Raw genomic sequence first — 20,578 nt, forward strand, 5'->3', positions numbered from 1 at the left:
CCGATAGCCGCGGGCTTATGACATTTTAGGGTCGGATTTGGGTACCGTCTGTGGGCGGAACGCGTACCATTTTGATGGAAGAGGCTTATCGATCGAAATTCTCGAACCATCCCGGAGCCACTAAGATGTATTTGGACCTGAAAAAGGAATATTGGTGGCCCTGTATGAAGAGGGATGTCGCATGGTTTGTAGAGAGATGCTTGACATGTCGCAGGGTGAAGGCCGAGCACCAGCGTCCACATGGTAAGCTGCAGCCATTAGAGATTCCCGAGTGGAAATGGGAACAGATTACCATGGATTTCATCACCAAATTGCCAAGGACCGCGAGGGGTGTCGATGCAATTTGGATGACTGTGGACATATTGACGAAGAGTGCTCACTTCCTGGCCATCAGTGAGAGCTCTTCCGTGGAAAGGTTGGCAGAGATGTACGTGAGAGAGGTGGTATCGCGACATGGAGTGCCGATCTCGATTGTCTCAGATCAATATGTACGTTTCACTTCTAGATTCTGGAAGAAGTTTCATGAGGAATTGGGTACGAAACTGCATTTTAGTACCGCATACCACCCACAGACTAACGGGCAGAGTGAGCGGACGATTCAGACGCTCAAGGACATGCTCCGAGCATGTGTGTTGGATTTCGGCGGGAGTTGGGACACGTATTTTCCCTTGGCAGAGTTTTCTTACAACAACAACCATCATTCGAGCATTGGCATGCCGCCCTTTGAGCTGTTGTATGGGAGGAGGTGTCGGACCCCTATTTGCTGTGGAGAGGTAGGGCAGCGTGTGATGGGTAGTACCGATATTGTGCTTCAGACGACAGAGCAGATCCAACAGGTCATACAGAGGTTGTTGACCGCTCAGAGTCGTCAGAAGAGTTATGCGGACAAACGCCGGTCCGAGCTCGAGTTTCAGGTCGGCGACTTTGTGCTCCTGAAGATCTCTCCTTGGAAAGGAGTGATCCGATTCAGGAAGAGGGGCAAGTTGGGGCCCCGATATATTGGTCCTTTGTTAGGGTGCAAAGTCACTCTTGGATGTAGTGTTTTATGCTTACCCTCTTGTATGTGTAAATGGGTTGAGTCTTTCCTATAAATAGGAAGTGAGTGACTCCCATTATGTAAGAGATTCCATTTGGAGTGTTACACTAGAGAGAGAAACTTTGTACAAACCCATTTGTATATTCTTTCTAGATCTAATAAGAGTTTACAAATATTTATTTACTCCTTGTGTTCTTGATTTTACATGATGATTCACTAGATCTTTCTAATTCCGCACATGCCATCATAATCAACACCACTACAATTAGTATCAGAGCGGGTGTTCTTGATTTGATCAAGAATTGATCCTTGATGGCTTTCTTGATTTGGTGATTCATTTTATGATATTGGATCTTTGTGTTTTAGAGAGTTTTTGGATTCTAGAAATCGAATTCATCTTTGATTCTATTCATAATTCGATTTTCTTCACTAGAATTCAAGTGATTTTTGCTTTCTCTCTTTAGAAAACCCATTCAAAATCACTTTCTCTCTCTAGAATTCTTCAAGTTTTTGTGATCATGGTGGATTTTCCATATGTTTCTTGGATTGTGATCATTGAAGATATCAAATACAAAGTCAATGAAGATTAGTTTTATGGGTTGGTGTTAAGCAAATTGATTTCATGGGGTAATATGGTTTCTTATGGAGGTTTGAAGGATGATCATGGAAGCTTGGTATTTCAACCACTTTGTAAGATTGCATGGTTGAATAAAATTGCCTTGTCCATATTAGTTCGTAGTAGAAATCAAAAGGAAGGAGAAGAAAGAGATTTGTTCAATAAGAAATATGTTTCTCTTGTTGAAGACCCAGATGATCTTCGTGCTCTTAAGTTTGTTGAAGTTCTTGACAATGGAGTTCAATGTGATGTTCTTGATGTTCAAGAAAAAGGAGTTCAAGTTGATTCTCATGATGAAAAAGTTTTTTTGCTCGATTGGAGTTCAAACCGATGATATTTTGTGTTCTTGTGATTCGTTTGAAGGAATGATTCTTTATCGGAAGCCGGTGATCCAAGAAAATCACAAGTATCAAACTCCAAAAGATTTGATTCAAACTCACAAAGTTGATGTTGTGGAAAGTGGGTTTGTTCATGAAGTCAAGTCTTCAAGATGCAAAAAGATGAGAAAGAAAAAGAAGAAGAAGATCAATCGCAAAAACAAGCGGGTTTACTCACAAAAATCGTTAAATGTTGTGAAGCCGAAATCCTTTAAACAAATTTGGGTTCCAAAGCAACAATCTCCAAGTGTTGCGTTGAATTTGAAGTCAAAACCCAAAAGTGTTGGTGGTTCTTTTGAAGATGTTCTTGGATCGTTGAAGAACATGAAGAACACGAAGAACGAGCTGTACATCTCGCATGGTGGGTGGTACAATGTTCGATTTGGAGATTTTCTCATTCCGACAAAAGAACCAAGATCTTCCAAATTTGATTCATTCGTTGAAAATGGATCTCGATTCGTGAAAAAGGTAACTCAAATTCTCAAATGGATTCCAAAACGTCCATGATTTCGATTCATATTTTTCGTTTTTCATTTTTGATCGATTTGTCTCGTTGGATCAAATTCATTTCAACACCATTGGTGATCCAACAATATTTTTTTTAGATCAAGCCCAAATCAAACATTTAATTTTGTTTTGATTTAATCTTGAGCCCAAATCACATAATTCGTTACTGTTCACATTTTTTTAGCCCAAAAGTGTTTGATTCAACTTCTTTAAACTGTGAGCATCACAACTCGTTAAATCCATTCGATAAGCATCATCGTCATATGCTTATATGAGTTGTACGTTTCGATTGTACAAGTAACGCATCTAATTACACGTTTGTTCTTGAGTTCCGCTTTCATCTCTTTGTTCCTAATAATCAATGATTGTTGGTTGTGAGATTCGATTTCAAATGATTTGTATATGATGAAATCGATTTGCTTCATGTCATAGGGTAGAAATCGTCAAATCAATTCTTTGATTTTGATGAATACCTTACAAGAACTTTGAAATTTTGTGAAGAGGATATGAAGAACAGTTGAAACAATCCTATTTTGATCTCAAATTTGTTATGAGAATCATCAATTTGGTGTTTCTTGATCTTTGACTTTGAAAAGTCAAACTGTGAAAAAGTCAAAGTCGATGATTGTGTGATGAAATGATGAACTGGTAGATGAAATCGATAGAGACAAGTTGTTTTGAGTGTGTGTGTGTGTGTGTCGAAATCAAGTTCAATTTTGACTTTAATTTCGAATTTGGATGAGTTGTGTTCTTCATGACGAACTCTATAAATCGATTGGAAACGATGGATGGGAAAGAACTGAGAACTGATATGATCGATCAATGGTTGATAGCGAAATCAATATAAGAGGGTTGGATAACGAAGTGAATTGCGTAAATGGTTTGTTTGATGTCAAATGGGAAGGCTGTTTGAGATCATTCGCATCAATCGTTTATGGTTGGAAGAAGATCGATGTGTACCTGGTGATTTCGATTTATGATGAATTCTTTGAAAAGAAATGTCGACGTGTGATGCTCATATTCGCATTTGAAATTGCGTTTTGGATTTGAGTGTCTAAATCCAATAGCTTAAGGTCCAATGGTCTGAATAGATGGAACTCATTGGAGTCGAGTTTGATTTGAAATAGTTCGTGTTGGGATAGAAATCGAGTATTCAATGTTGGTATTTTGATTTTGATATTGCGAAAGGTCTCAAGATTTTGGAGTCGACACTGGTTTCAGATGATTGAGTTTGTATTTTCGCATATGAGTGAATATCAAAATCGTTTCGCATCCATGTTTCAATATGCGAAAGTTGTTCATTTGCATCTGTTGAAGTCGATGTGCGAAAGATTATTATGCGAAGCGTTTGTAAGGAACGTGCGAAGCGATCGATCTGTATAACGTGAATTGGGGAAGAAAACAGAAGTTTCGAAAAGAGTCCCTGCAGTTTTGTAATATTGGCAGTTTATACCCAACTTCGCAAATGGGTAATAAAAGCTGAGAAATTGCAGAATTTTCAATTCTGGTCCCTGCAGTTTGTGAGAATTTACATTTTCTATCCAGTTTCACAAATGGGGGAGAATTTCGCATATTTGGTTGTTTTTGGCGCAACGGGTTCCTGTAAGTTTCAGAAAGTGACAATTTATACCCGGTTTTTGAAAAATCTTGCAACTTTCACCCAAAAAGTCAAAAAATTTCATAAATTGGAAATTTTTGTGTCGCTTTTTCGTGATTGTTTTTCCGTGCAAGATTTTTGGTGATTCATTTTTGCTACACATCAAGGGGGAGTATCGTGAAGACTATTCCTCGGGCGCTTCTCACCCTTAATGGGTTTTATAATCATTTTTTGATTATAAAAAGGGGGAGAATGATGGGTATTCGAAGCTTCTCGGGTTTGTCGAATATTCATTTGTGGATTTGAAGACCGATGTTACTTCGAGGGGGAGTTTGGTCTTGATCGCGCTAGCTCGTTGGAGATTGAAGCCGGACATCAAATCCTAACTTTGAGGGGGAGAATGTTAGGGTGCAAAGTCACTCTTGGATGTAGTGTTTTAGGCTTACCCTCTTGTATGTGTAAATGGGTTGAGTCTTTCCTATAAATAGGATGTGAGTGACTCCCATTATGTAAGAGAATTCATTTGGAGTGTTAGACTAGAGAGAGAAACTTTGTACAAACCCATTTGTATATTCTTTCTAGATCTAATAAGAGTTTACAAAGATTTATTTACTCCTTGTGTTCTTGATTTTACATGATGATTCACTAGATCTTTCTAATTTCGCACATGCCATCATAATCAACACCACTACATCCTTTCAGGGTAATCTCGAGGGTAGGCAGGGTAGCCTATCGTTTGGAGTTGCCAGCAGAGTTGGGTCAGATTCATGACACTTTCCACGTGTCGCAGCTGCGAAAGTGTATAGCCGACGAGTCGGCAGTGGTGCCACTAGAAGATATTCAGGTGGATGCGAGCCTGAATTATGTTGAGAGACCGGTGGCGATTGGGGATCGGAAGATCAAGGTTTTGAGGAACAAGGAGGTGCCTCTGGTCTAGGTCCAGTGGCAACATCGGAAAGGGTCAGAGTTAACTTGGGAACCGGAGCGTGAGATGCGGGAGCAGCATCCAGAGTTGTTTGCAGAGTGAGACTTCGAGGGCGAAGTCTGATTCTAGTGGGGGAGAATTGTAACATCTGGATTCCCAGGTATTATATTTTGTTCTTTTATTTTTGGGTGTTTTGAGGAGACTCGGCGAGTTGGCGTCTAAACTCACCGAGTATGGTCGCGGATTCGTATGCGAGTTCACAGCTAGACTCGGCGAGTCCATGCTATTTAATGAAACCCTAATTTCCAGGGTTTGAGACCTATTTAAAGGGTCTTAGGGCCATCATTTGCGGCCACCAACCCCCAGAGAGAAACCCTAAGAGATCTAGAGTGTTTGTGAGGAAGGAAAGGCCATTCTTGATCCTTTTGTGGGTGTTTTTGCAAGAAGGAGGTGACCAAGGCAAGAGGAGGCTAAAGGAGGTGCGATTTTGGGGATTCCTGAGCTCATAGAGACCATATTGAGGTATTTTGCTCGGACCTTCTTCAGTTTTGGTGTTAATTCTTAGTGTTAGGGTTTTCTAACCCTTTTAGAGGTTGATTGAGCGGAGCATTTGGTCCCTTCTCGAGTTTATGTCTTGGATCTGGACCCAAAGAGGTCCAGAGACCTTGATCCTTGGATCTTTATGAGTCATTTTGGGAGCCATGAGCTTGGGATGTCATTTTTGGGGCTAAATCACCAAGTTAGACCATTTTGATGTTGTATGAGTGTCAAGGTCTGAACTTTACGTGATTATCATGCTTGGGAAGGCCAGATCTATGAATATATGGAACAGATCTGACCTCAGGAGGCCTGTGGAGTTTGTGCATGGCATGAACTCGCCGAGTCCGAAGAACAGACTCGGCAAGTAGGATGAGGGTTTCCCATAAATCACTCGGCGAGTGGACTTGCCAAGTTGGGGAATAACTCGGTGAGTCAGGGTGAGTCAGGGGGACTAGAGTTCAAGGCGGAACTCGCCGAGTTGTTCTTGAGACTCGGCGAGTTGAGTCGGGGTGGCCCTGCGATTCATGCCAGGTGGAACTCGTCGAGTCAGGGGAAGTACTCGACGTGCCAAAGGAGGGGCTAAGAGAGTCAGTGGACACGTGTAGACTCGCCGAGTCACCCTAGTGCACTCGACGAGTCGGGTCAAAGTTTGACCGTTGACCTTGTTGACTTTTAGGGTTGAGTACACTTGTATTTATGAGAGTATTTACTTTATGTGATTAGGCGGAGGCTAGATCACTTTTCTACCAAGTCAGAAATTTACCGAGACACCGAGGTGAGTCTTCTCACTATACGTTACCTAGAGTGGTATTATGTGTGGACCAGAGGGTCTTATGTGTTATGTATGAGATTATGTGCTATGTGTTATATGTATGTTGTATGATGTTATAGACCGGACCAAAGGGTCCAACGATACAGACCGGGCCAGAGGGCCCAACGAGCTATGACCGGACCAGAGGATCCAACGAGCTACGGGACTGGAGGGTCCCGTTGAGACACATCGATCGGAAGGTCGTACTATAGCCTCGAGCGGCGTATGTGTTGTATGCGGTATTTTGGGGAACTCATTATGCATTTATGCTTACAGTTGTTGTGATATGTGTTTCAGGTACCAGTGATGAGCGCGGGAAGGCGCCGTCATGATTCGTACACACACTTGTGGAGTTTATGTTTGAGATTATGGGGAGATGTTTTGTGATGATAACATTTGATACAATATGTTTTGACATTATTTTATGAGTAAATGTATGTTTTAAAAATGAAAAATTGTTTTGAAAATTTACGTTGTTACAAAATAGATAATGTTTTACAATAATGATAGTTAGTTTAAGCGTGATCAAATATCTGATATATAGTACAAGCTCTAAAAAAATGAATTTTTAAAATAATTTGGGTAATTCAGGTATACCCGAAACCCAAACAATGTACCCTTTACCCGACCCTAAAAAAAACCGGGTTACCCGATTACCCGAAAAAATTTACCCGATACCCGATTTATCCGATACCCGAAAAAATCGGACGGGTAATTCGGGTATCGGGTATTTTCGACAAAGCTACGTTTAACAATATAATCTCCTCCTACTGTTAAATTTAAGATCAGTCGAGAATTAGCCAATGGAGTCGAAATGAAAGTTGTAGATCTTGTTTTTACCTACACGTGGATATAAATAACGTCGAAAACGGAGCTCATATGCGAAAGTTACGGGGTTTAGAAGTCGACAGGGTGCTGTGCGAAATCGGGTGACGTGGTTGAATATGGGCCAAGGCGTTCTCCCCAAGGCAAGCCACCAGAAGGTGACATGTGGCATGGACTCGACGAGTAGAGCTGTTTGCAGCCTATAAATAGAGGTGTCGGGTTCCCTTCATTCTCCACACCATCCAACTTCACTTTCTCTCTCTAGTTTCTTTCTCTAAGCCCCCCCTCCCCCCTAAAGTCTAGGTAAACTCCCAAGGAAGCCCTGAGGCTCCCGAAGCCCCGAGAAAAGAGCCTTTCGGCTCAGAAACGTTGCTCCAGCGAAGCCCCCGGTTTTGAGAAAAACCCGTTGTAAGTGAACTACGCCTAACCTATCTTTAGTATAACTTATGTTTTAATATAATAATGTTATTAGGACTTTATAATAAGTACTTTGGCTATTCTTATATGTATTTTTTTTTTACATAAACGGCTTATATGTTTAAGACTTTCGTATGTTGGAAGATTTGGTGCTTCCCTATAATTTATAAAATAGATCCCCGCAGATTTTTATATAGAAACGGTGTATGTTCTAAAAAAAAGTTTACAAAAATGATCTCTACTTAATAGAAAATGTACAAATTACATCCCTGCAAAACAGGGGTAATATGAACCTAGTTGTATGGAAAATAGATATTCAAACAAAGCCATATATGTTCCTTTATAATTAGACAATAAATACCTCACGCAATGTAATTTCTCTCTATCATGACGCCAAATAATAACAAACGAAAAAACTTTTACAATGATATGAATGTTTGGTTAATTAAGTAGAAATATAAGAGAAAATATTGTAAAGAAGGATTAAAATCAAAACCAAAAAGAGTTGGTGGCCAAATGTTATCGTGTTGTCCTTTTGGTCTTTAGGTACAGGTGGAGGAGGACTATACAGAAAAGCCATTGATATATAATTCTCTAGTTCCCCTTTGAAGATTGGCCTCCCTATAACATGTTTGTATTTTCCTTCACTCCATGTCTGCATCACATTAGTGAACAAATTAACTACCCATAAATCACTCTTCTAATAGTCCGATGCACGTTGCTTTTTTTAAAATTTAGAATATATTAAAACATTCATAATCTATAATTATACTGTATATGATATGATTATGGTAAGCATGAATTTTATTAATAAGTAATAACTGGTCAAATATATAGTATAGACAAACTTAGCCAGTTAGCCAAAACGATACCTGCAATTGGTCGCCAATGGTGATGACCAACGCATTCTTATCTGGTAAAAACGAAACCCAGCCTTTCTTGGAGTAAACATGAAACTCAGAAGATCCATCACATACGTGAAAGCAGAGTGTGTGTGAGTGTTCGGATCCTCGAATCAGCATTCGGATCACATCATATCTCAATGACTCCATATATTGATCGTCATTTGATACTGAATCTGAATTCTGATGATGCTTGTAGATGTAACATATAGACCCATCGATTTCTTTCTCTTTCGTTTCAAAATCATCGAAGCTTAATTTTGGAGTAGCAGAACCAATAAACAATTTCAGTAGAATTTCGGATATCTTTTCGATCTCAGACATGAGGTTTTCCATTTTTTCACTGCAAAAATTCAATTGTAATCCAGATTTCTTTCGTGATGTAATGTTGCGATGAATCAAGTCATCAACAGAAAAAAGCTGATGAGAATGAATGAATTAAATTACCTGAAATTCGAATATTGAATTGGCCAAACTTCCTCCATCTCTGTTTTCAACGAATCGTCTCTACACCAGACGAACTCTTCATTCAATTCCTTATCGTCTCCATGGAACTCAACAAAACCGTATAACCGTTCAGCAGACCTCGAAACAGCAGACTTCTTCTCCGGTGGCAACTGGAACACTCCGGCTCCAGAATTGATCACGGAAGACAAAAGTCGATCGGAAATTCCATGGTTGACGAGTTCAAAACAGCCTGTTTGTGCGATGACTTTAATAACTTCCGCAAAATGATCATCCAAAAAATCAAAAACGTTTGGTGCTCCAAAATCAAGTTTGGGTAGGTTCTGGATCTTCGGATTTTGGCGAGGAAACGCCCGATCTGGCAAGACAAGGTCAGGCACGTGAAGCGAGCGGAGAAACTCAGTGAGTACATCATCGTTGGCGACGGAAGATCGACGGCCTGAGGCAACTGGAGACGGTGGTGGAGCACGGAAATCTGAGAGTATGTGGCGCGATGATTCAGGTGAATTAGCCATGGATGTGATCGGAAGATTGTCTGGAATCACACAGAGGCACCTGATCTTCGATCAAAAAACAGTTGTTAATCAGGTTTTTTCAGATAAAAAATGTGTAAGAATTTGTGTAGTGATTTAATATGAAAAGGAAAGAATTTAGGATGAAGTAGCAATGATGTGATTGTCTGGAACCAATCCCACATTCCGGCCCAGTCAACACTTTTTCTGTTTTGCCTTTTTGAAGCTTTGCTGATGAATTTAAAAAGGCGGGAATCAAAAACCCGGTTTTCTTCCGAAATACTGACAAGGGCCTACTGGTGTTTCCGGTCCAATTGGGCCGACTGTTTCTTATTAGTTTAAATGGGATGGGCTTTGCAGTCCAATAGTTGGGTTGGTCCGGTTTTTCTCTTTATGCTAATAGACAGGCCGACCTTGTTAAAATTGGATTCATTATAAAATAGTATACAGTTACAGTAAAGAATCACTTCAATAATTGTCTCCTTTCACATTAAGATCTTTAATATTGTAGATATTGGTCTTAGATTCATTATTATAAAAAAGATTAAATAGAGTGTTGATAGGTATAATAAAAGAACAAGAAATTAATTTTTTAAAGAACAAAAAGTGTTCCTAGTGAAATTTAAGTTTTTCTTTATATCCATTCTTAATTGATTCTGCGTCGTCAAGGAATTTTTCTAAATAACTGAAAGGTAATAGTGAGAGGGAATAAATGGTTTGGAAAGTCATAAGATTAGTCATGTTGATCATATTGTTTCTCGGAGATATTATAAAACAGTACTAAGTTTTTCCATATAAGTAGGGAAATTGAGTAATCTAATCCATACAAATGATTTTTCGAAAAAATAATCAAACTTTCATAAATTTTTGAAAATGATTGGTTTGTTTAGAACAGATCATTCCAGAGTGACCTTCGGGATACCGGAATAGTATTTCGGATAAGTGTTCTAAAATTATAATGCTTATTATTTTATTTTATTTATTTATTGTTGTTGTTACTGGGTTTATTGCAAAAAATAACAGTGTTTGAAGCCTTAAATCTAACAAAAGTAATAATTATATAAAGTTAAATATGTTTTAAATAATACTACAACGCTTAAAGGGACCCATATTTTTTCTTAACAAAAGTAATAATTATATGGTTCATTCTTTGGTTGAAGCATCTATCGTATATGATTTCCGTGTGATTAACATCTTCATGAACCAACATAAAAAAACTCATAATCCTCTATGCTATTAGACTGTTGTGGTATGTTTGCGGCCTTTTTAATGGTGAATTTGAAAACTCTCAAGGGGATTGACATCAATGGGTTTGGTACCCTTGATACCCACTAGGAGTTTGTGGATGCAGACTTGCATAGTTATAAACCAAGATGTATTTTCTAAAAAATTAATATTCTTCCGGTGATTATCGTATATATTCATTTTAAATGTCTTGAAATCTAAAACACCCAAAAACCAGTGAGCACTCGGTATATTGAGAGGAATGTAAAGCTGCACAAAATGTTGGAATTAAGTAATCATAAAATAACATTAAATTATAAATAATTATTATGTGGGTATTATAATCGAAAAATATTTATACCGTATCACACTCAAACCAAGCCGGGTAATAGATTTGTCAGTCATGTCACTCTAGTCAAATGCATTCGTGTTAAAAGTTGTTGGCACAAATGTCCACGGAGCATTGTCCTCTCTACACTCTATCAACAATGAGATCCACATCATGATGTGTTGCCAATCAACACATGTATATAATAAAGTAAGTATTGTTATTTGAAGCTTAGTACATATTGATCACATAATTATATAAATTACATCGCATCTCAACCAACTCACATAACTATCCACATATAAGTTTGTCTAAAACTCAATCGTCGGTATACCAGTGATAAAACAATGCGAAAACAACAGGGAAACATCTTGTTCTTTATATAACGTGGGAATGGAAGGGTCTAAAAGATTGTCCAGTGATGCTGGATGTTGTCATGCAAAACATTTCTTCTTCATATGTATACATTGGGACTTATACCATACGGGTACAATTTTTTTGGCATTAAGAACGCCTAAGAGGTGTTGCATGCATTTTGTATTGTTCTTAGGGAATCTCTTTTACATTCAACGACTGATTATATGCAGACGGTTGCTCAGGTCCATTATTCCACGACTGATCAAGTGTATCCAACCCATAATCATGTTCTCATAAGTAATTGTAGTATGTACCAAATGGCTTGTAGCCCAGCGGTATCAGGTGGTGTCCTCCCTCTTTGAGGTCGATGGTTCAAGTCTCGTTGTGGACATAGGTGGAATAGGTGTTGTTAGCTTACGAGTAGATTAGATTTGCCGGTTCAAAAAAAAAAAAAGTAATTGTAGTATGTTGTACCAACATCATCCATGAAAAGTGCATGTACAATTCAATAGTATTTAACTATAAATGATGCGATAACAACTAGATTGAAATAATTAATAAAGTACCTCCACCCCTTTTGTGGTACCCACAACATCTCCAACAACCTTATTATTAAGATTTAGAAGCATGACTACCATAGCTTCAAGTTCTACAAAACGCATCTCATGTTCCATCAACTGCTCGCGACATTCACGAATTAGTAATAATAACTAAAGATTAACAACATCATACATGTTGAAATCATCAAGGTTGGATAGCAAAGCAAAATACTCATCTATCACATGTTGACAAGGCAAATGCCTATTGAAACCTTTATCTAACAAATATACGATACATGCACGTACCTTATGCTCGTTCTGTAACTCATTAAGCAAATTGTCAAACACATTAATCACCTGTTCTAATTTCACAGAGAAATTCTTCTCGATCATGGGAAATACATGTGAACAAAAGGCGGTACCGAAAACGGAGACAGTAAAATAGTCACCATAGTGGAAGCCGGTGAGAAGACAAAATTCTTTCTTTTTGAAAGAGTGCTCGTAACCCCTAATCTCAAAAACCATTTCCTCAACTTCGCTTTGAGGGTCCGTGATAACTTCATAGAAAAACATGTAATGTAGAAGTAAATGTTCCCCTTCTACTGCATGAATGTCTAACCACCTTCCAAAACATGTATTTCAAACACAGTCTCGCATGTCGGTCTATCTTTGAGTGCTGCAAGAAATATACACAACGATCGTAGGTTGCAAGTTAGTGTAACTGATGCATCAAAAATCTCGTCATTCTACAAATATGAAAGTTCCATTGAGTTTAAATTTTGTTTCGGAGTGAAACATAATGAACATTTCAATCATGTTCTTCGCATTATGGAATGTTCTTCGTATTCCATACTACTTCATCGCATTCCGAAATGGTATTTTTTGTTTCAGTTCACATTTTTGATGTATCATACCCTAATATAAATAATTGTTCTTCGTATTCCATACTACTTCATCGCATTCCGAAATGGTATTTTTTGTTTCAGTTCACATTTTTGATGTATCATACCCTAATATAAATAATTAAACTAGTATCGGGTTGGTACTAAATGTAATGTTAACGTGTATTATAAGTCTGAAATATGTTTGTGCATTTCGAACATATTATTCATATTCCAAACTAAGTTTCTAAGAACAAAAATTTTATAATTAAACTACTAAAAGTGTAAGAGTAAAGGATTTCCATGTAAAACAACTAGGTCATCATGATCGTGTTCCATATCTTAACTTTGAAATGTGTAGTAGTGCCCGGAATGTATCGGAATGAGTTTGCGAATCGAGATCCAGAATGTGTCAGAATGAAATTCGGAAAATGGTTTTGTAATTCGAAATTGGGAATAAGTCGTTTTAGTCTAGAATAGGCATTCCTAAGGGTATTTGATGGGTCGGCCGGGATAGACAATCTGAAATGGACTCCGGAATGGTCCATTTCGAAAATTTTGGTTATTTTGCAAAAAAAAAAATATATTTATAATAGTTAATTTTTTCAAAAATACACGAAGAATGATTAAATTACTCAATTTTCTTATAAAGTAATGGTTGTTTAACCAATGAAATCATTAAAGTTTCTTTCTAACAAACAAAAAATGACTAGAAACAAAAAGAATACAATTTAGTCACAAATATCTTTGTACAAAGAGAGCATCATTCCTCAATACTCATCACCTTTGTTTGACTTGACATGGGTCTTAGAATATGGATTTTGACCATGTATTTATAAATAAGTCAGATTTTCTTTTAACACGAAAGTTTTATTAAAACACTAATAAATAGCTAGAAAAATTGCAAAAAATCAAGACATATATGAGTTGTTTAAGCAATCTGTGACTACAAACAAAAAGAATACAATTAAGTCATAATGTCATGAGTAAATTACACGAATGGTCTCTATAGTTTAGGGTAATTTGCACGTTTGGTTCTTAACTTATTTTTTTAACTTAGAAGGTCCCTACAGTTTGTTTTTGTTACACGTTTGGTCTCTGTCTTACCTAAAAAGACTATTTTTGTCATTGATTTTTTAATTTATTTAAATAAACACATCTCGAACCCCATTCCCCTCACCTTACCTTACCTATCCCACCATTTTTCCCTATTTAAATAATAGTCTTTTTAGGTAAGATAGAGACCAAACGTGTAACAAAAACAAATAGTAGAGACCAAACGCGTAACAAAAGCAAATAGTAGGGACTTTCCGAGTTAAAAAAATTAGTTAAGGACCAAACGCGTAAATTACCCCAAACCATAGGAACCATTCATGTAATTTACTCCAATGTCTTTATACAAAGATAACATCTTTCCTCGTCTCCTTTATTTGACAGGGAGCAATGTTTTAAACCCCGGGTCGACCCGGCCGGTTCAACCGGTTGGACCGTGACCGGGGTAGAAAGCGAGTCAATTGAGAGCGGTTTTTTGTAAAAATACAGACCGGATCGAACCGGCCGGATTTCCGTTAAACCGCGGTTCAACCGCTTATTTCGAACCGGTTAAAACCGGATTGACCCGTTTTAATAGGGTTTGGATAGTTTGATAAAAGTAACGAACACCAAAACAACGAGTTGTTTGCGGTTTCTTCAATGTTTTTCAATGTTGAAAGTTTGTGGACATCAAATTATTGGTTTTATATGTTTATGCATTATGCCGGAAAGTAAAAATATATAAAAATATAAAAAGACCATAAACTAGGTTGGCCCGGCGGTTCAACTGGTTGAACCGGTTGACCCGTGAACTGGTCATCACACCGGGTTAACTAAAAACTCGGATTTTAAAACATTGACAGGGACTGGAATAATAAAATCTGTAAACTACCTATTAAAATTGAATCAGTTTAGGTTAATGTTCTCTAACATGCCAAAAGTGTAAGATTAACAATATATTTAGTTGAAAGGGTAACTGGCCAAAGGAATTTAGGTCGTATAAAATGTATCTACATGACTACATGTATATAGTCTCTTAAACTATTTATTTCGTACGTGCCGAATATGAGTTTTATAATACTTTCCATCATATAAAATATTCGTAAAATTCAAAAAGCAAATGAGAAAACATTTAAATTCAATCTAACTCAACTCGTTTGCTAGCAATATGATTCACCTATTTTTATCAATTTAACTTTTTCTTTGGTAAAGGTTAAAACATTTCAATTCTTTAATATATGGTAATGATCATTATAAATAAATATACAAATATATATTAAATGATTTTAAATACACATAAAGTTAGCTTTTATGACAACACACGTAAAATATGTTGGATTTTTTTGACCACAAAGATGAATATTTTTTTATGAATTCGTGTGTTAATCACTTAATTGAGACTTCAAAAAGGCTTTAGGCCTTTAGCTATGAAAGTAGTTGCCACGAAAACGTGTGGTTCTCGACTGCTCGAATCGTATTGCTCTGGTTGGCCCACCAACGCTGCGACTCGACGTGGTGTGATGGTATCGCATAATTTTTACTTCCACCCCTCATATTTCTCGTTAACGATTATTTCCACCACAATACTTATATTGGTCAGCATCAAAAAATTTATTATCACAACCACGTCATTCAAAGTTTGTCTTCAAGTGGTATTTGATAACTCAGTTTTTGATTTTGTTTTAACGTTGTGAAAACAAAATTCTTATCGAAAATAAATAAGGATAGTACTAATGTACCACTTTTATATGTTACACTCTTTTAACATGAGGCATGAGGTGTTTATATTAATTTTAACTAGCCGTAAGATCCATGTATTATATTGGTTAATTAATATATATATATATATATATATATATATATATATATATATATATATATATATATATATATATAAACATCTAAATATTTAAAATATTTAAATTTATAAAAATATAAGAAAAATAATAAATTATTAAAATTGATTTTTTTTACCTTTTAAATTTAAATAAATAAATGAACTAAACTAATGAGCTTTAATTTGGTTATTTTGAAATAAGAAAATAAGTCTATTAATAAAATTGACATTCATTTATTACTATATTTATTGTAATTATTAGATTAAAGTATTATGTGGAATTTATTAAAATAGAAAAACTCATAAAATGATATGTGGAAAAAAAATTAATTTAAAATAACCACAAAATGACATTTGGCAAATTGAATGAGAGTGTGTCATGTGGCAAAAAAAAACTTTCATTATTAGAATAGATTTAATTTAATTAAACGGATGATCAAATCGAATTACATATCTACATTAATTACAAACATAAAATGTGTGTAATCCTGCCAGTTGTTACAATCAGAATTTTACATCAGATTGTTTTCGATTTTATAAAAATTTGATGGTAAAATCCTACCAAATTTGACATAATTTTTGTGAATGGCAATTAGTATAAAAAGAAAAGCACCATGAACAAAAATTAGTTCGAGTTACAAAACAAAAATGATAATAAATAGCAACACCAGGAACTACATATCATCCAAATAAAAGTGATAAGAATAACATCATGTATGGCATTGATCCAGGGACCACTCACATAGGACAGAGGGAATATTAGCAACAATGTGTCTCCAAACTTCCACGACCATTGTATAGAGATGGATTTGAGATAGCAACAAAAATGAATAAGGTTTCAATAAGATATTTGGAATAGTCTTTTTTTTTCAAAATTCCACAACCATTGCATAGAGATGGATTTGAGCTAGCAAAAAATGAATAAGGTTTCAATAAGATATTTGGAATAATCTTTTTTTTTTTTTCAAAATTCCACAACCATTGCATAGAGATGGATTTGAGCTAGCAAAAAATGAATAAGGTTTCAATAAGATATTTGGAATAATCTTTTTTTTTTCAAAATTCCACAACCATTGCATAGAGATGGATTTGAGCTAGCAAAAAATGAATAAGGTTTCAATAAGATATTTGAAATAGTCTTTTACAAATAATAAGATTAAAATTTGTAATAACCTTTGATAAGATATTTGAAATAGTTAATTAAAATAAGGTTAAAACTAAAAAATAATATTTTAAAATAAAGTTAGAAGTTATACACACCATGCATGTTGCTACTAAACATTCTTATGGAAATTATAGTCATGACATGACTCATGGATCTATCTATATGTAGAAAAGAATGTAGCCACGTGGATGATCCGAATCCACTTGCACATGAGAAACTTCCACAACTTAGCTAATTGAAGATACATTAAAGACCAAATCAATTAGAGCCAACATCTCTAACTAACCCATTTCGTAAAACTTTTGCATTTTATATTGGATGTCTAAAGTTTTTACTTTACGTTAACGATTTCGTGATACAAACTTCTAATTTAAGAAAAAAAAAAACAAATGTACCATATTTTAGCTCTATTTCACATATACTCGAAATCGTTTCCACATATAGTCAAGTATGTAAATTTGCACAGCGGAATCATCAGAAAATCTAATTATAGCAACATGTTATTAAAACTATCATAAACCCTAGGTGTAATCGAATTTTATAAGTAAAGTTACATACATTTAGTGTTACAATCGTATGTACCAATCTTGAATCCTTAGTTGTTTTTCAGAAAGCTAGCACCAAAATTACAACTATCTCTAATGGTTCACACCTAAAACCTAGAAACTAGAAACAATTTATAGAGAGAGAGAAAGAGAGAAGAGCATAAATTTGGCTATACGTTTGCAAAATATCAAGTGGTCGAATTTCATAACCCTATGAGTCTATTTATAACTGCTAGATATCTTGGATAAACCTTAATTTGAATATTAAAATAATATTTTAACTTAATTCAAATATGTTTCTTTATCTGCACTTGGAGGCTTCCAGAACCCCTAAAGAGAAGCTCCCTAAAACCGTCCAAGCAAGGAGGATCTTAGAATCCCTCCTTTGCTTTACTTTTAAGCAATTGTAGTTCAACCTTTGTACCTTTAATTAATTTCAATTAACCCAAAATTAATTTTCAGTTAATTCTGATTCATTCTAAATATATAATTTATGATTAATTTATAATAAACTAGATAAGAAACCCACTTTGCGGGGGTTGGATTTGTGACTTTATTAAATACGTTTTTTTGTTTAAGTGTGTGTGCGGAAAGTAGTAGCTAGTGCCGCACATAGATACATTCCAAATTCAAGTACTAAATAACAAATATTTACTTTTTGATGCATAAAATGATAATAGAGTAACCTACAGATTTGGTGATTATCCCTCCAATTCTAGTGATATCTAAGGGTAAAATCCTACCTTCATTACATTAAATTAGGCGAATGTCCGCGCGTTGCGCAAAAACAACCATATAGTTGAAGTCTTTACAAATATATGTTTTTTTAAATATAACAATAACGTTGTTGTTAAATTTGATATAATAATTTTTATACTAAATTGATATAATATATTGATTATTTTGAATTATATGATAGTATATACATCTATTATAACTTCGTAATCTCAATCGTTTGAATGACTTCTACCCGCTACTTACACATGAATAAAATTAAATATAATATATGGTTTAATGTTATTTATAGTTGTTATTGTAAATTAATTTTTTAAAATTTATTTGCTTAATGTTTTAATTTCTATCATTATAATTATTTAAAACATCAAACATTATTTTTTTTTATTTTAAAGGTAACAATATAATCATTTATACATAATTATTTTTAACTATTGTTATTGTAAGTTATTTTAAACTACTTATTTGGAAACTTTTAACAATTATAAAAATATATTTTGAAAATATTTCAGTTAATCTGATATTACAATTTAGTTTTTGCATTTATGACAACAATTTATCACTTTTAACTATTTACAAAATATTCTTTGGTTATTGAAGTGGAATTGAAATTTATATTTATATTAATATTGTAATGCGCAGAAATTCCTATATAATTGAAGTATTTACAAATATATGTTTTTTTTAATATAACAATAACGTTGTTGTTAAATTTGATAAAATAGTTTGTATACTAAATTGATATAATATATTGGTTATTTTGAGTTATATGATAATATATACATCTATTATAACTTCATAATCTCAATCGTTTGAATGACTTTTATCCGCGAGTTACACATGAATAAAATTAAATATAATATATGGTTTAATGTTATTTATAGTTGTTATTGTTGTTAACTAATTTTTTAAAATTGATTTGCTTAATGTTTTAAATTCTATCATTATAATTATTTAAAATATCAAACATTATTTTTGATTTTAATGGTAACAATATAATCGTTTATATAGAGTTACTTTTAACCATTATAAAATATGTTTAGTAATATTTTAGTTAAGCTGAGATTGCAATTTAGTTTTTGCATTTATCATTACAATTTATCACTTTTAACTATTTATAAAATATTCATTTGTTTTTTAAATGGAACTGAGATTTATATTTATGTTGGCATTGTAATGTTATATTTTAGTTAAAAATTTAAGTATTTTGTCCAAACTGTTTAAATGTTATAGCTTTAAACTGATAATGGTTTACAACATATAACAACATATTAAATCTAATAAATTAAGTATAATATGTTAAAAGTTAAAGACATAACTTTATAAGTAAAAGGAAATATATTATTTTAAATTTAAAATTTAGTTTATTTATGATTACACTTTAGGTTTGATATTTATTTAACCTTATTAACCAACTTATAATCATTATTATAGATACACTACAGTTTATCACTTTTAACTATTTACAAAATATTATTTGGGTTGTTTAAGTTAAACTAAAATTTATATTTAAGTTGACCTTGTAAATCTAAATTAATAATTTAAGTGTTTTATACAAATTGTTCTACAATTATATGTTTAAAATGATAATGGTTTACATCCTACAATATATTAAAACTAATAAATTAAGTATAATATGTTAAAAGTTAAAAAACATAACTTTATAAGTAGAAGTAATGATATTATTTTAATATTGCAATTTAGCTTATATATGACTACACTTTCGATTTGATATTTATTTAACTTAGTTAACAAAATTATAAATATTATTAGAAAGAAATTGAAAAGTCATGGGGGTTTCAAATGAATGTGATGAAAGGAAAAAATACATGGAAGTTTCAAATGAATGTAGTGAAAGGAAAAATGCTTCCTTTATAAGTATACTAGGCGAATGCCCGCACGTTGCGTGGGATATAAAAAAAATATTTTTTATTAAAAATAACTAAATCATTGTTATTAACAATAAATAATAATTTCATAAAAAATATAAAAAATGATTTTTAGTATTGGTATTATGTTGAACTATATTATAAGAGATAATGTTGGAACTTGAAGTTGTTTTGCATATACAAAGTTATATGATTAAAATAGAAAAAAATTAATTTTTAAAAATAAATAAATCGTTATTGTTATCTATTAAATAATAATTTCATATTAAATTAAAACGTTTATATTAAATAATATCACTATGTAGAAAATACGATAATAGTGACATCTTTTTATCTATCTCAAATTTTATCATTCTGTACAACATATGATAATAGAGACAACTTTTTATCTTAAATATTAAAAAAAAAATTGTATCATAAATATTACCATAATTATGTAGAACATATGATAATAGTGACGTATTTTATAAGGTTAGAACTTTAAATTGTATTACATACAGGGTTGTAAAACTTGGC

At 33.9% G+C, this 20,578-nt stretch overlaps 1 protein-coding gene across 1 annotated transcript; it reads right to left on the reverse strand.

Annotated features, from left to right (window-relative positions):
• Nucleotides 1–7,948: 7,948 nt before the first annotated feature.
• Nucleotides 7,949–9,719, reverse strand: LOC111900084 (gibberellin 3-beta-dioxygenase 4). Its single transcript, XM_023895970.3, has 3 exons — nt 9,001–9,719; nt 8,524–8,896; nt 7,949–8,306 (listed from the first exon to the last, which is right to left on the reverse strand). The coding sequence occupies exons 1-3, from the start codon at nt 9,531–9,533 to the stop codon at nt 8,097–8,099; spliced, it is 1,116 nt and encodes a 371-aa protein (XP_023751738.1). The 5' UTR covers nt 9,534–9,719; the 3' UTR covers nt 7,949–8,096.
• Between the last annotated feature and the right edge of the window lie 10,859 nt (nt 9,720–20,578).

Source organism: Lactuca sativa, chromosome 1 (assembly GCF_002870075.4).
Source record: "Lactuca sativa cultivar Salinas chromosome 1, Lsat_Salinas_v11, whole genome shotgun sequence".
NCBI lineage: Eukaryota > Viridiplantae > Streptophyta > Magnoliopsida > Asterales > Asteraceae > Lactuca > Lactuca sativa.

Bases quoted from the DNA above. Each gene is read 5' to 3' on its own strand.
- LOC111900084 (XM_023895970.3), bottom strand. From the start codon at position 9,533: ATGGCTAATTCACCTGAATCATCGCGCCACATACTCTCAGATTTCCGT. The intron at 8,897-9,000 runs GTAATTTAATTC...GAATTTTTGCAG, and splicing joins ATTCAATATTCGAATTTCAG to TGAAAAAATGGAAAACCTCA. The intron at 8,307-8,523 runs GTATCGTTTTGG...AATGTGATGCAG, and splicing joins CCATTGGCGACCAATTGCAG to ACATGGAGTGAAGGAAAATA.